This window comes from Mus caroli, chromosome 11 (genome assembly GCF_900094665.2).
Source record: "Mus caroli chromosome 11, CAROLI_EIJ_v1.1, whole genome shotgun sequence".
NCBI lineage: Eukaryota > Metazoa > Chordata > Mammalia > Rodentia > Muridae > Mus > Mus caroli.
Window position 1 is genome coordinate 66,770,660 of NC_034580.1, and position 16,535 is coordinate 66,787,194.

At 52.2% G+C, this 16,535-nt stretch overlaps 2 protein-coding genes across 4 annotated transcripts in view; one reads left to right on the top strand and one right to left on the bottom strand.

Annotated features, from left to right (window-relative positions):
- The first annotated feature begins 4,712 nt into the window (after positions 1-4,712).
- On the top strand, positions 4,713-9,518 carry Pimreg (PICALM interacting mitotic regulator). The gene is made up of 6 exons (XM_021178250.1): positions 4,713-4,736; positions 5,219-5,539; positions 7,156-7,433; positions 7,822-7,917; positions 8,484-8,537; positions 8,834-9,518. The coding sequence occupies exons 2-5, from the start codon at positions 5,252-5,254 to the stop codon at positions 8,515-8,517; spliced, it is 696 nt and encodes a 231-aa protein (XP_021033909.1). The 5' UTR covers positions 4,713-4,736; positions 5,219-5,251; the 3' UTR covers positions 8,518-8,537; positions 8,834-9,518.
- A 165-nt stretch (positions 9,519-9,683) lies between these two features.
- Positions 9,684-16,535, bottom strand: part of Pitpnm3 (PITPNM family member 3) — an 88,446-nt gene continuing 81,594 nt past the window's right edge. For 2 of the 3 annotated variants that reach the window (XM_029484174.1, XM_029484173.1), the window contains 2 exons: positions 14,017-14,145; positions 10,730-13,540 (listed from right to left, as the gene is read on the bottom strand). In XM_029484174.1, the coding sequence (XP_029340034.1) occupies positions 13,235-13,540; positions 14,017-14,145 (435 nt within the window). In that variant the 3' untranslated portion in view covers positions 10,730-13,234. Of the gene's footprint in view, positions 13,541-14,016; positions 14,146-16,535 lie in introns of all 3 variants that reach the window. The other variant, XM_021176711.1, reaches the window with a different exon arrangement.

Sequence of the window (16,535 nt, forward strand, 5' to 3'; positions counted from 1 at the left end):
AGAGAAGAAAGCAGGCAGCAGTAGACAGCTGGGGCCATCCGAGGGAAAAAGGGGGGAGGCCCAAAGCCACTATTGCCTGTCCTGTACCTGTAGTGCCAACCTTGTCCCAGTCTCTGACCTTTAACATCTCCACTTTCCCCTGTTCCTCTCCTCCTGGGGTCTGGGAGAAGGTTTCTAACTTTGGGGTGACTAAGAGAGTTACCCCAGTTCTGGGGGAAATTGATAAATTCCTAGTGTCAAGCTTCTGCCTCCACTCTAAGATCTGGCTGAGGGGTCGGGCTCTCCCCAGTCCTTTAGAGGGCCTTTGTCCTGGGTTCAGAGAAACAAGCAGAGCTTATGCGGAGCCCACTGAACCCCCTTGGGGAGCTAGAGGAGAAAACGTAATGTGTCGGCTTGGTGTTTGGCGCCACCTTGTGGCCAGCTCAAATTTTCATGCTTTTTTCCCAGAGCCTTAAGGTAGATAAAGGATTCTGACCACACCACCACCAGTCCCTTTCGGGCATTGACCGTAACAGACCTTGCCATGAGGGGACATTATAGCTGGCTAATAGCCAACCAGAGATTCCTACATTAATGGCTTCATGGCCTTGGGCAGTTCCCTTCTCCAGGAAGGCCAGAATCCTGGGGATATCCAGCACCCTCAAAAGTCTTGATTTCCATGAGAAGTCCTTGCCTTAAAGGGCCACAAACCTAGGCCAACCGGTCAGAAACAGGATGCAACCTGGCTTTATAGAAAGCTCTCCCTGAGTGCCAGCGGCCCCACTCGGGCCTGTTTCCATCCCAGCCTTAGAGAGGTGTAGACACTTTTTTCCTGTTCCATCTCTCTCCAGCCACACAGTAGCTTAAAGGAGCATGTCATTGAGGAGGAAGAATGGACCATCAGGGAAACCAGTGCCTGCCATGCCACATACACCTGGGTCAGGTACTGACTCTGAGATCCCTGCTGTATTCTCCCGACCTGACGTGTGCTCTGTGAGTTGCTGTATAATGACTCCTTATAATGCAGTCTGACTCTGAGATCCCTGCTGTATTCTCCCGACCTGACGTGTGCTCTGTGAGTTGCTGTATAATGACTCCTTATAATGCAGTTTCTCTTTGGGACATTTCTCTCTCCTGATTAGATGCACAATGGCAGAAAAGGACTTTCATGCCCCATCTGGATGCTTCACCCTTGGTTACTGTTTCCACATCTTACTTTGCAGAGCGTCATAGCACACAGCAAAGGGATTCCAGAGGTCAGGCTTCACTGCTAAGGAAGGGGGGAGGGGGTGCTGGTCCACTGCCTATTTAGACCATAGCTTCAAAGGTTTCCAAGGTCTCATTGGAAAACATTTCCAGTCACCTGTTCCTCTCTTTAAATCCAGATGACTTCCCACTCTCTTCAGATCTGTTCTAAGCTCCTGTCCTAACCTTCAAGTCTCTGGCCCTGGTCTCCACCCTAGGTATGCTGTTTCTCTTAGCCTTACTCCAGTCAGTCCTGGAATGTGGCAGTGTTCCTGACGTCACCCCGCACCCAGTGCCTCCGGTAGAATGCCACATATTTGGGAAAACCAACCTCCAACCAAGCTAAGGTCCCAGTGCCCCGTGTACTTCCCATAGTCCCTGGCTCTTTGTACCCATGGCACTCTGCACATGGTAACTGCTGGGTGTGGATGAGAACTAGTGAAAGCTTTGAGGCAGAAGCAGAAGCCAGGAGAGAGGGGGCTGCTGGGACACCCCTCTTCTACCCCCTCCTCCTCCGCAGAGGAAAAGGCAGAGCTGAGCCTCACTTGGGTTTCTTGCTTTATTGTCCTCCATCTGAGGAGACCCTGCACCTGGCCCCCATCAAAGAGCTACACCTGCGTGGAGCCCCCCCCCCCAGCCTCTCTCTATGCATGGCTGAAGGGAGCAGCTTCCCATTCAGAAGAAAATACTTCTGCCTTCTTTCGTTGCCATGGAGACTTCCCTTCATTAACCTGGTCCGCCAGTTACAGCTCCAAGTGGCAAAAGGGTAGAGGGCTGCAAGCATTCAGAAGTCTCTCTACAGACACGCCATGCATGCACACACACTCTAGATGCTTAGCAAGGATGTGTGACCCAAAGAGAGGAACACGGGCTCAGAGTCAGAGACCCAGGATCTCCGCCTGTCTGAATCTCCAGTGTCGTCATCAGTAATGAAGTTAAAAATAGATCCGACTCCCTAGACCTACAGTGAGAACGGAGAAGCAAGAATGTGGATGCTCTTAGCCGAGTATCTGACGAGTGGTTAAGGGCTCAGAAATTATAAGCTTTTATTATGGATGCCTTGACACGCCAGGCGCTGATGCAGGTGCTGGGGGAACTGAGTGCGGGAAAGCGCTGAAAAAGAGAGAGAGAGAGAGAGAGAGAGAGAGAGAGAGACAGAGAGACAGAGAGACAGAGAGACAGAGAGACAGAGAGAGAGAGACAGAGAGAGACAGAGAGAGACAGAGAGAGACAGAGAGACAGAGAGACAGAGAGACAGAGAGACAGAGAGACAGAGAGAGATTCATTTCCTAGTGTTTCGTCTTCATTGAGTCATACCCACACTTTGAATTCCGTCTTCATAGAAACCACTCTCCTCCTCCCTCTGATTCACTGCAAGCATCTCCTGATTGTGATCACAAACACGAGTGGCCTAACACAAGCAGGTTGAGAAGCACGCATTTCTGATTCCTGGTAAACAATCCCATGGAGGAGAGAGGGGCTGGGGAACAAAATCATCGAGCAAAAGAGAGCTCATGGGCTCTTGAACCTCAGCCTATACCCACTGTCACCCAAGGTGACAGCAATGGAGTTTCTCTGAGCACATCAAACAGTCACAGTCATTCAGGGAGATTTGTTTGGGGTTGTATGGGTGTGTGAGAGAGACAGAGACAGAGACAGAGAGAGAAGTGTGTGTGTGAGTGTGTGTGTGTGGTTTCTTTCAAAGAGTGGTCTTAAACATGATATGCCCTGTGCAAAAACAAAACAAAACACAGTCACAGAGATAAATGCCTACAAACATATCCTCTGCCTAGCCAGCTCATTGCCAAGGTCTCATGTTTAGGTAACGGTACAGTTCTCTGATTGATTATTGGAGATTTGGTCTGGAAATACTTGTCTCTCTACACATGCTGAACTTGAGAGCCATGGGTGTAAGAAAGAAGAAAGCACAGGGTTTAATAAGTCACAAGTTCCCCCTGGTGAGGTGAGATTAGAGAGACTTTGGGGGAGCAGGGAACCAGAGTGTCTCCCCCTGGCTCTGTTGGCTTTATGCAGCCAGCAGGAGGTGACAGGACCCAGAAGAGTGCTGGCTTCAGGAGTCAAGGGAGAGACCCCAGCTGGGAAAGGGTGGGATCTGAGGAGCAACAGTGAGAGGGTCAACCCTGGTCACACAGACAACGTCCCTGCATGCACAGCCTTTGGGTCCTTCACCCTGCTACAGTTAGTGAGTGAACTGTACGGCCAGTCTCTCTACACCCCAGCTACCTCACAGAGCTGCAGAGCACTGGGGATAAAAGGGGCTTGCTGATAGAAAGGGAGTGTTTGCAAGTGCTACACACAAATCAACCATTATTATAGGGGGTTGGGAGGTAAACACTGAGGTTTAAGGAGAGGGTCAGACAATCCTGACACCAGGAAGAGGCCTGAAGAGTCTCTAAGAGTCTCACTCCAGGCTAAGGAAAGGAGAGAGGAGGGAGAAGAGAAATTCTTTTTGGAGGACCGATAAGAAGGCCCTATTGTGGCACACCGAGCCCCTTGATTTTAATCTTGGGGAGGCTGAGTGTGGCCAGTTAGAACCAACCACCTCTAACTCCAGCTCCAGAGGGTCTGACTTCCTCTTCTGTGTCGCCACCACCCCACCCCGCAGGCATTTACATGCACAGAGACATATAATTAAATATAATTTTAAAAAAAAAAAGTCAAAACCATAAAAATGAAAGCATGGGAGAAAGTGACCCAGGCTGGGTTGTTGTTGTTTGTCGTCGTCGTCTTTGTTTCTTGGTTTGTTTTTTTAGCTTGCTGGCAGACTACAGGAAAGAAAGATTGAAAGATGCCTAGAGCAAGACCAGGCAGAGGAACTGACTTAACTGTGGAGAGGGTGATCTACAGTCTGTCCCCTCCTCTGAGATGTGCTTTCTTGGGCGCCGCCAGCTGGGTGTTTGTTTGAGGAACAGACAGGGGCAGGGCCATCTCGCAGGAAGGAAGAGAATTACGCGGGGAATTTGAAACAAAACTTCCCAGGGATCGCAAAGCTCAGCAGTCCCAGCCTATCGCTCTGACAAAACTACTTATCGTGGGAGAGAAGTTAGGCGGGGTGAAGGACTGAAAAGGGTGCGTGCCCTGGGTGGCGGTGACCTAAACTCCCCGCAGCATCTTGCACCCTGACCTGCAGGCTTGAGGGAGAGAGCCTGGGAGAACGAGGGACTAGGCGCGGTCGCCTGGGACTAAGCAGCCGGGATGTAGGGAGTCGGGCTGGGCGTTAACAGTGATCCGGTGGCGATCTGGACCCCTCTGCAGCGAGCCAGGCGGGGGTCCCCGAACGATGTATGGGCGTGGCCAGGCCAATCCCAAAGCAGGATTTACAGTCACGAGAGAAAAAGACCAATCGAAATCCAGGGGCGGCGGTGGTGGATGGCTGATAGGGCCAATGGGCTGCAAGCGCCGGGGCGGGGCGAGGCCGCGCGGAGTTTCAAATCGGCTGCAGTGTGCTAGGAGAGGGTGCCGATCTTCGGGTCCGGGTATCAAGCAGGGAGGTGAGCATGCCGGGTTACCGAGGGGCTTAAGGAGGGGGGTGGGGGACGGTCTCACGGGAAGCTCTGAATGGGAAACGGGTCAGGAGCTCTGGATAGGACCCACAAGACAAAGGGAATGTCTAGGAGTTGCAAACGCCCCATCGGATCCGAGGCCATGGCTGGATTGCTAAATCTGCTCCAGAGAGGAAAATTTGTGAAAACAGCATACTGCTGGTGCCCTGCGTAAGCGCCGAGGCTCCGTGACCTGTGTGCCACTCCACTTAGCCTATGGGGAATAGGCTAGGATGGAAAGACGGACAAATTGCCGCCTTGCAACGGAGGCAGCTGCTGACCATGATGCCATTGGTCATCTTTCTGGCATCCACAATTGCCCAACAGGCCTACCCCGCGAGGTTCCACTTAATCTCTTTACCAGTTCCCAAGGTCCCTGGAGCCTTGGAATGGGGTCAGGGAGTACTTTGATGACCTTTTGACCTCCCCAGGATCTAGCGGGCAGCGGAAACTGGACCAAGCACATGGCGTCTCAGTGGCAGGGCATGAGGACCTCTGTGCGCAGAAGATCACTCCTAAAGGAGGAACAGCTAGAGAAGAAGGAGGTGACCCGGTCTGCTGGGGGTCATCCGGAGACCGGTCCCTTGGGCTCCCTGTGCAGACAATTCCAAAGGAGGCTGCCTCTGAGAGCAGTCAGCCTGAACCTCGGTAATGGCCCCTCCTGGAAACGCCTGGAAAGTCCAGAGCCAGAGCAGCAAGGTCTTCAGGCTGCAGCTCGCTCAGCCAAAAGTGCCTTGGGCGCCATGTCCCAGGTAACAATGACACCACCGGCCGTCTGTTTGCAGAAGGGTCCTTGGTGTTGACTGTCCCTATCCTCAGGGAGACCCTAGGAATATAGACTCCATGGGGTCTTGGGGTTTGATTAGGTTCTTGCCATTTTTCCCAGAACCCTGGTCATTCTGGCACATAATAGTTTCCCAACAAATCAGTAGGTGAATAAAGTCATGGAAGAAATTGATGTTCCCCATGCAAGGTGACCTGCCATGTCCTGTGATAGAGAATTGCAGGAAATGGCTATCTATAAAGAGATACCAGTCTCAAGCTTAGTGGATAAAGACTTCCTGGAATAGGTGACTCTTCCAAGATCACTCAGGAAAGGGGAGGTGTATGTAGGCACAGGGCCAGTGGAATGCTGTGAGTGAGTCCAGCGTGGATGCTGAAGAGAAGAGTCCCCAGTGTGAAGTTAAGCAGTCAGCACAGTCCTGTGTGCTGACCCCCATTTAAATTCTCCCAGTCACACTCTTACACCTTGGCTGTCAACTATTTGGTAGAAAAAGGCAGAGGAGCAGGGCTTGCAGAAAGGGGCAACTTCCTGAGCGGTTCAGAAGGCAGATTTGAGGGGTGGTGTTTGTGTGTGGTGTGTCCAAGAGCCTTCGAGCAGATATCTTCTTTTTAATGGTTTAATATTTATTTATGGGAGGGGCGCTTAGGCAGTGGTACTTGTCTGGAGGTCAGAGAAGGAATAGGGTCTCCCTCCACCATGTGGGTTCTGGAGTCAGGCAAATTGCCTGGTTTGGTGGCAAGAAAATGTACCTGTCACGATATCACGTTGACCACACCTAGGTCTTTAAACCTGGAGCTGGAGATGTGGGCAGGTGTCCCCTGGACAGGACAGAAGCTATGAGAATGAGCAGACCTCTAAGAAGAGAAGGGGGAATGGCCCCTGGCATCTTGCTAGCATTCTGATGGTGTAGGGAGAGAGAGCAGAGAGGTCTCCTTGCCAAAGTCTATCTCTAACTTGGAAGAGTCCTAAGATTGCTTTCAACATCGCTATAGCTCAGAACAATGAAATGTGACAGTTTGTCTAAGGTCACCCAACTCATGAAAACTTATCTCGGGCCTTGCTCCAACTTCTGGGTTCTGGTTTGCCAAGGCAAAGACAATCTAGCAAGACTGTTTGACCCAGCCACATGTCGAAGATTTAAGGGTTGGGACTCAGCCCTGTAGATTATTGGGAGCCATGGAAGGGCTCAGAGCAATGAAGTGTTATGACCAGACCTGTCATTGAAGTATCTTAGACTGAGATGGAGGAGGGAAGAGAAAGAATAGGACTAAGGTAGGATCCAGAGCTGGTATCCAGAAAACTGAGCCTCCCTCACTCTCTGAGTTAGTTTCTGCCCGGGGGGCTCAGATGTAGAGTGGTCTTGCTGCTACCTGCTGAGTTCCCACAGTGGATCTCAGGAAGGTCTTGCAGGAGAGTACCATCTCACGGAGAGTCATGTTGTTGCTCTTGGCTGCTTACTGTCGCTGCTGCTTACTAACAGCAGACTGTGTTTGTGGGGCCGGCCCTGGGCTGGAAGAATGGCTAGAGCCTGGTAGCCCACCTTGGTCCTATCTGTGCCAACCTTCGCACATGAACCCATCACAGAGGATCCAGGAGTCCTGTCAGAGTGGCACCAAGTGGCTGATGGAGACACAGGTGAAAGTGAAGAGGAAGCGAGGGGCCCAGAAAGACAGAGGGTCGCCACCACCCAGTCTGAGCCAGAAGAACACTCGGCTATGCAGGGCCAACCGGGATGCTAGAGTCGGGGGACATCTTCGCCTCTCTGGCCAGATGGGTCCGCATGCCCATCGCCGTCAGCGGCTAAGGAGGGAGGCTGCCCTCCGGAGCCCCTGTTCCTCCACAGAACCTCTCTGCTCTCCCAGGCAAGTAGTTGTCTGAGCCCAGCAGGACCTCCCCTTCTGTCCCACAAGTCTCCTCAGTCACCTGGGACAAGTATGCCCTGCCCCAAAGCTGGTGAGGACCTGAGGGGGGAAAAAAATCTCTGAGCCTCAGTTTGCCAAGCTGTAAAAGGCATAGGAGATGAGTATCACTCCCTTCTAGATGGGAGACATCTGGAAGACCGAGGCCCAGGTGCAAGACCAGCAGCAGCCCTCATTGAGCTATAAAATAACTGCCCATTGCTTGGCCTCTCAGGCTTGCATGTCACACCCCAAAGGGAGGTTCTAGTGGGGCTTTCCCAGTCCCCCGGGGTCACCTGGGCCCTGCTCAGGGCTCTTTCTAATCCCAGCTGTGACATCTCCTTGTGTTCAGTGAGTCTGACAGTGACCTTGAGCCTGTGGGAGCCGGAATCCAGCATCTTCAGAAGCTGTCTCAAAGGCTGGACAGAGCCATCAAGGCTGAAGAGAGGTGAGCTGCATCCTGGGGTCAGGGTAAAATGGCCATGGGCTCCTTGAGCCATACCGTATTTCTAGAGAGGGTGCTGGTTCTAATACCAACCTGTCTCATGACCAAGACCAAGTCCTTGTCCATCTGTGCATCTGCCTCCTAGGATGATGGTGAAGGATGTACTAGGAATCATCCAGGTCATAGATTCCCACCTTCTCCAGTCACCTTGAACCTCACATGTGGCTGGGTACCTGCTTCCTGAGAGACCTCCCCTTCCTCCAACACCTTTCATGGCTCCTCTATACCCTGTCTACCCATAATTTGGCAAAAGCAACGTGGTTGCTCTGGAGTCCCTGGTCTGTCTGTTCAGGACTCCAATCTGGGGCCAGAGCTATGACTCTGAATTTGCCCAAACTTAGAAACTGTTTTCCCACAAAGGGTTCTTGGGCCATATGTCCCCAGTGGCCATGTTCCCACCATTCCTACAGGTTCCTGTCTTGTCTAGTCTGTGCTTTTAGAACATAGTATGTGCCTTCAGGACATAAAGCATCCCGGGTCAGCAATCCTTCCCCCTTCTCTGTCCTTAGTGGTGACATGACCGTCTCCCTTATCCGTGAATGAGGACAGCAAGCATCCTTCAGGTAATGACCCTGCTTCTTTCTCAGTTTCTTCCTCCTCCTTCTTCTCCTTTTCCCACATGTGAGTTTGCACGCACACTTGCAGGAGTGTAAAGAAGTGAATGGAGTAAGAAAACCACAGCGTAGGTTGGTACAGAGTCGTCCACTTCCCTCAGCCAAAGCTGATCACATCAACACCCTGTGATTTCAGAGGACTGAAAGTCAACTCTCAGCCTCTCAATTGGGAGAAGGGACCTATAGTATCCTATATCCCCTGCCTTGAGAATATAGAGACGCACAGTGGAACCTCTGTCTTACAGGAAGCCGGCTCTGTCCAACCACCAAGCCACCAGGATGTCCATGCCACCCAACCCATGAACTTCCTGGAGACGGCTTTGGGTTTATCAGCATCCCCAGGCCACTGCTAACAAGGATTTGACTAACATAGGGTCCAGAACTCTTCTACTTCAGTCGTATCTGGGCCCACTGGTAACCACTAGCCACAGCCTGAGAGTTATTTAGGAAGACCTTGAAGAGGTGATGGGAACTGCCCATGTTCCCCCAGGGGACTCCTGGACTCGGGCACACTCGTCTGGCTCTCCAGCTTCATAGTTGTCCATCCATATTAGGACTGTACCAGAAGATGCTAGACAGTTCTGAGTCTGGGAGCTAGGACCAAGGACCTGCAGGAGTCATCCCACAAACCCTCCCCCGTATTCCCAGGGCAGATGTTCCGGAAGACCCACTTTCACTGCTGCTCCCCACCCCCAGGACCCCACAGGAAGAGAGGAGGTATTTGCAGACTGCAGGCCTCAGCTCACGGAGCCTACTTATCTTCTCCATGGAGGGGCACTAGCGTGCCTGGAGGGGAATGCTGTTCGAAAGCAGTTTCTTCTCTTTGTAAATTATTTAAGACATCTGCTATGTCATTCTATTAAAAAGATACCAGTGTGTCATTTGTAGATCACATTGTTTTTTCGTAATAAAAGCTCGCTTTCGATGCTTGGCATGTTTTTAGATATCTATCTGCACATACCCTGACCCCACACTGACACCGTAAGTCTTGAGCGCCTCCTTGTGCCCCCCCCATCCCCTCCACCCCGTCCTTCTCTCAGAGGGAACCAGAGTATAAGAAAAGCTTTTTCACCTTAGCCCAAAACAGAGCGCATCTTAAAGGCAAATAAGGTTTTTATTTAAGTGACAATGTTTCAGAGTTAAAAACAGCTCACATCAAAATCAAGACCAATTGTAAAAATCTTTTAACTCCGTAATGCTGTTTTTTTTTTTTTTTTTTGTCTTGTTAGAAATCGGGTATTTTACATTTTCTTTTCTAACAGATTTTGTACAAGGCAGCCATGAGGACTAAAATAAGCCTTTTCTATCACAGGACCATCCACCACAGAGTGGACTGGAAGTTACACACAGGGACAGGCAGACCGCAGACAAGGTCAGACCGGCTGCCACCACTGAGTAAACAGAGAGAAAGGGACAGTGGGTCTGAGTCTGAGGGGGAATGTCTTTCGCTGGCCACCCTCCTGGCCTCCCGCTCCTGGTGTCCCCCATCTCTTCCAGAGCGTGGACTCAAACTCTGATTTTTCTTCCTAACCTTCCTGATAGTTTCCCAACAAGATCAGAACTCAACCGGGCCTTGCTACTTGTACTAAACCTTTAACTTGGGTATATAAGAAATTCCTCCCAAGCCCAGAAGGAAAGAAAAGGGGACTTTTTTTTTTCCAGAGCACTTGGAATGGAACCCTGGGAATTCCACTGGAAAGTTGGTTGTTTAAGGCGGGGTCAACTGCAACGCTCCTACAGTCAGGGGTGCCCCTCCCAGGTGGGGCTTCACCTGAGCCAAATGTGGAGCATGCCTGCAAAAGTGGCACCTCCTCCAGACTTGGGGGCACCGGTCTGGCAGGGTCCAGTCTTCTATAGGTGCCATGTTTTGTCTGCAGGACACTTCCCGGGCATAGCTCTGGGTTGCAAAGTACCCAAAGTACAGTTTAAAAACCATTAGATACAGCCTCCCCTCCTTCAGAGGAGCACCCCAGTAATCTCAGGAATCCCGGGGCTCAGATACATATGTTGTAGCCCAGCACCCAGGCAGGAAGGCTGTTTGTCTGAATGCATGAAAATAATTTACTTCTTTAAAAATATCTCATGGTGCTTAAGGGAGAGGTCAGTCTCGGGGGGGGGGGGGGGTATGAAGCTGGAAGAACAGACTCCAGCCACCCACAACAGGACAAGGGATAAAGGAAATTATCAGGCATCCCTCAGCCGGGGCAGGACAGCCACCACACGGGAAGAACAAACATGCCACTCAGATACGGGAACTTTGGTCAAGCAGGAACGTGTTTCCAGCAGCTGGAGAGCAGGCACACCAGGAGCTAGAGGTAACTAGAAAAACAGCTGGATGGAGGGTCACAGGAATACTGGAGGAGGCGCCAGCACACCTCCTGGAGAACACTGGGAATAGGTTCCTTTTGTCTCTGACTCAACTCAACAAAGCACTAGTAGGAATCACGCACAGAGTACTTGCCAGGAAGCGCACCTCGCAGGCCGCCATAGCTCCTAGGGTGGTGGTTGCAACACCTGCACTCCAGGGACATCTCACAAAAGGGGTCATCCAAGCGAAAGAGGGGTGGGGCCTCTGGCTGGCTCTGGCCCACACAGAGCCCTGTCCCAGGCTCTAGTCTCCCTGGGGGCTCCCCACTCACACATGCACTCAGCCTGGGGGGTTCTCAGAGAAGGGAGAGGCGGAATATTTATCATTTGAAAGTTAGACTCAGTGGCTCCTGCTGAGCGGAGATGAGAGAAACGGGTCTGTCCGAACTCAAATCACAGCACTAAGGGAAAGGACTGGGATTAAGGTGCCTATGCCATACGAGCTGGTACCAAAAGAGAGGCAAGGATGATTTGGGGGGCTGGGGACAGGTATGAACTTCTAGGAGGAATGTGGAGGAGGAAGCAGAAGCTGGTCCCACGCCTTCTTGTCTGCTCTGTAGCCCCCCTGGCAGTGCTGGGTTTCGTTTGCTGAATGCAGTGCTGATGGTGCAGTGGAGAGCTGGCAGATGGGACAGGATGGGCAGAGGGAACAGGAGCTGGCAGGCTGGAGAAGACATTTGAGTGGAAAGGGCAGAGTGGGTACTGGGAGCCCGCACCCCACCCCTCCAGCCTCAGGGAGGCACCCGGGTTGCTGGGCAACTCACAACATGGTGCCAGTCACCCCCATCGGCAGCCACCACTGGCTGCATGGGAGCTGCAAGAGGTAGACATTGAGCAGAAGCGACACTGGGCTGGCATGTGCCTGCAGTGTACACAGGTACTTGGCCCTGGCCTCAGTGGCAGCCCAGAGGGCCCCAAGACACCCAGGTGACCATGCAACAGGTATCAGCCTGGGCCAGAGAGCAAAAGGAGGCCTGTGCCAAGGCCAAGGGCTTGGCAGCAAGGAGACATGCCCGCCCTTGCCACCACCCTAAGGGGTCTACCTACCCTAGAGGAGGTTCTAGGCTCAAACCAAACTGAGTGGCCAGGGAGAGGAAGAGAATACAATGGTTTGAGCCAATATTCCATGAACCTCCAGAACCCAAGATCTCAGCTCTGTGCAATCCAGAAACCTAAAGGGAACTGTGAGTCTGAACAGAGCTATGGGAAGGGCAGCCATGCTGTCACCTTTTGTTAGTGGAGGGAAGCAGTTTCTGTTTCCCTCTGTGTTACACAAATCAACTTGTTCTCCATGAAGTAGGGTCTTCCTCTGAAATGCTGGACTCCCTTTCAGCCCCACCCCCAGAACCTTTCTCCAAGGATGGGGTGGGGTGGGATAAGGAGGAGGCCCACAGGGCATCCTGAAAAGCCCCATAGAGCAGAAACGCTGGGCGGCCTAGGAGTCAAACCCAGTACCCATCTCAGCCAGAAGGCCCCCCTCTCTAGTTACAGAAAAAAAAAAAAGGCAGGGCCCAAAGAGTGAGATATGCTACAGACTCCAGGGCACACAGCCAGACCAAGTGGGAGGAGTCCAAGGCAAGATTCAGGGAAGAGGACTGTCTTCAAGGGCCACAGGAGAATAAGGATACTGAGAACAAGAAAGGAGACAGAGGACAGCTGCAAGACAAACAGTCAGCACCAGGCCCAGTCCCCAGGATTGTGGACAAACTCCACATACATAGATTGGACCCAGGGAATATCTTCTCCCATAAAGCGATCTCTCTGTGTCATAAGACAGCCAGCCCCAAAGTGGTGCCCGGATATCACAAGGAGGGCAGACACAAATGCCACTTTCTCCTCTACAGACAGTTGCTGTACCTGCAATCGGCCACCTGCCTGGCCGCGTGCCCAGCCAGCGCTAGGGGCTTCTCTTGTTAGAGCCTGCCTAGTGCGGCTACAGAAACCTAGCACGCAAAAAGATGGTCAACTTTATCCAAATACTGGCACAGGCAGGCTTGGCCCCAGGGTCTCACACACACAAACATTACCCCTGACTCCAGCTTGCGGGCACAGGAGTGGGGAGGCGGCGGCGACTTCACTGAGACACCCCGGGTTTCACCCCATCTCAGCCCAGAGAGCTCCCCAATGTCAGGGTAAGGTCCCTCCCTGCTCTGGTCGGACACTGCTGGACAGACACGGGAGGGAAAAAGCAGGAAAACGCCTGTGTCGGGGAGAAGGCAACCCTTCCCATCCCTGCAGGCCGCCTAGCTGCGCCCACGGTACTGAGCACCGCCCACCCCTCAGGGCACCGACTCGAACTTGGGGGGCCCACGCGCCCAGCTGAGAGCCGGCAGCGGCCGCTCGTGGTCCTTGTCGGACTCGGGCTGGCTCTGCGCCCGCTCGGGCTTGGGGTTGGCGGCCGGTGGGTCCGGCTGCTGCACCGACATGGTCCTGCGCAGGTGGTTGCGCTTGCGCAGAAATTCTGGCTGCGCGTGCAGCCCAAAGCTGCCCTTGCGCAGGATCATGCGCGAGTTGTTCTTCTTGGGGCGAGAGCGGTGGCTGGCCTCCAGTGCCGCCAAGTGTGCTGCGTAGCCTTCGCTCAGGAACTGTGGAGGCAACAAGCGTCAGGTTAGCATCTGACCCTGTCTCCCGGCACCACCACTTCCCTAAGACATCCTCCGCGAGAGTCTGCAGCTTCTCCCGGACCCCAAAACCAGTAGCAGGGAGGCTCGCTACCATAACAGGATTCCCCTATGTCTGTATGCCAGGCTCTTCCTAACTGTCTTTCGTCCCCACTCCACCCACTTCCCCGGAAGCAAGTTTTACCCTAAAGTCTAAGTATGCGGCTCATCTCCAAAGCCCCATCATTCTGTCATTCAGAATGGCACTGCTATACAAGTCATTGCTGTTTTCCCTTCCCCTAGATGCCATTACATCGGCCACCACTTGGATTCTCCCATGCATCCAGCAGGGGGCCTGGCCCAAGGCATTATTCAGTAGAGATGAATGAATAAAAGAAAGGATGAGCAGGTAACTGAATGATTGGGAGCTGCCCCAACCCCTTTCCCTGGCCCTCACACACCTGGCACTGGGTTTGGTACTTCTTGGTGGGCCGGCCTACAATGAAGATCTGGGAGGCAGGGAGGCCCAGCACACTGTAGACAGAGATATCTTTCGTGGAGCCGTAGGCAGCAGTGATTTTGATGAAACACTGAAACACAAAAGCAGGCTGGTGAAGAGGGAGGAAGACTTAGGAAGCCCCTGCTGAGGAACCCTTCATCTGCACTCAGACACCTTTGATAAAGCCACCCCCAGATGACTGCCCCTTCCCTGCCCCAGTTCCTCACATTAGAGAGCTCTTTGCATTATGGAACCTAAACTGGAGGCAAGCTCTAGGCTATGTGCTTCCTGATAGCTGGTCTGGTGAGCTCCCCCCTCCCCCGCCTTGTTCTAGGGGTGCTTTCTTTTAGCTCATCACCCTAATCTCACCCAACTGGTAGAGATGTATGTCTCCTATCTGTGTCACCCTTTGTCCTATGGTGTTCACTGAGGAAGTCTGATTTAGTTTCATGTTCATCTGACACAATTAGAGTTATCTGAAAGGAGGGAACCTCAATTCAGAAAATGTCTCCATCAAATCTGGCTGCAGGGCATTTTCCTAATTAGTGGTTGATGGAGAAAGGCCAAGCTCATTGTGGGTGGGGCCATCCCTGGGCTGGCGGTCCTGGGTTCAATGAGAAAGCAGGCTAAGCAAGTTAGTAAGCAGCACCCCTCAGTGCCTTCTGCATCAGCCTCTGCCTCCAGACTCCTGTTTGAGTTCCTGTCCTGACTTCCTTCAGTGATGAACTAGGAAGCAGACGTATAAGATAAACAAATCCTTTCCTCCCCAACTTGCTTTTGGTAGTGGTATCTCAGCACAGCAACAGTAACCTTAGCTAAAACAGGGGACTTAAGTCTGAGCTGCAGTTTCCTTCCTTTAAAATGCACTGTCATCACTGGGATGACTTACTGTCAGCTATAGTTCAAATGTGAAGTGTACCCTACAAGCACATATGCAGTAAGCCTGGTCTCCAGTAGGTGGTGCCATTGAGAGGTGACTAGCTGGTGTGTGCTAATGGGGCTGATCCATTAATGAGTTAGTTCATAGCTAGATGGACTTAGGGAAGGCTTAGTTAGAGGAAGCTATCCTCTGGCTTGCTCTGTTTCCAGGCCACCGCCGGGCATGCAGCTTTCTTCTGCCACCCACTCCCACAGCAGGCCTACAGCAATGGAACCAGCAGACCACAGGCTGACACCTCTGGTCTCATGAGCTGAGTAAGACTTTCAAGTCAACTTCTCAGGTGTCTGTCACAAGGGCAGAAAGAGAGGTGGTGTGCACTGTCCACATGGAGAGCCTGAGGCCTCCCACCCTTACGACCTGCTCCAGGATGAGACCTACCTTCACTCTGTACCCGCCTGCTCTATCCTCCTGGCCTTTAGAACTGTCCTTTCCACACCAAGATCATCCACTGCCCAATCTTCAGCTGGCAGACAGCTGTCACTGTCCCACCTTCACAAGAAAGGGTCTCTCTCTCTCTCTCTCTCTCTCTCTCTCTCTCTCTCTCTCTCTCTCTCCCTCTCTGCTGGAACCCTCCCTATCCTCCCTCTTCTCTGCTGGCTTTTCACTCTGCTCTCAGAAGCCCAGCACAGCTTCGCCTGGATCCAGCCATTCCTGGGGGATGCCTGTTCCCACACAGCCTCAGCCTGCAGCCCAGACTACTGCCCTGATCCATGTGCTAGAAGCCACATGGCTCATGATCCAAGTTCCTCGTGTTCATGTCTGACCTCATCTTTCCCTGCCACTGCCTCCTCCTCCTCCTCTTGGATCCATTCTCATTTTATCCATGTATTCATCTGTGCGCTCATTCCACTAGCACTTATTGAGCACCTATCGTGTGTCACCACTACCCCCAGATCCTGGAGATACACCTTGAGCAATGCAAATAAACCCAATGGCACCTTGATCTCTTCTGGCCAAGCCATGGGGCATCTGAGAGCTCCTTGCCCGTAATCATTCCCAAGTTCTGACAATGCCACCAACTGATTCTCCTGACTTTCTCCATGCCTTTCTCTCGGTCTCACGCTTACTATTTGGATTCTAGACTTCTGTCTCTTGCTGGAGTAACAGCCTCCTAACTACCCCCCCTCCCTTCCTTTTGCCAGTGCGTTCTCCCGTGAGCTGCCAGAGGGATCTTTCTACAACCCAAATTAGATGCTGTCACTGCCCTACTTTAGACTTACCCATTGCTCCGCACTGCCCTCAGCAGAGATCCCAAGAGCTGATCTGGTTTTCAGAGTTATAAGACCTACCAAGCTTTGGTGTCTCATGATATCTACAGCCTCAGCTCTCACCTGCACATAACCCTGTTCTGTATCTCTGCAATCCTGAGAACATCCTAGGCTACTTTTCCATCTGGTGAAAGTTGTCAAAATCAAAGTGGAATCACTTTGGGTCATCAACCCCATCAAAGATACAAAGCCAGGAGATTATGAAACAAGTGTTCCCAGTCATGATGGCCTGATGATAACTCTCCTCCTCTCTGTGTCTCTCTCTGTGTCTCT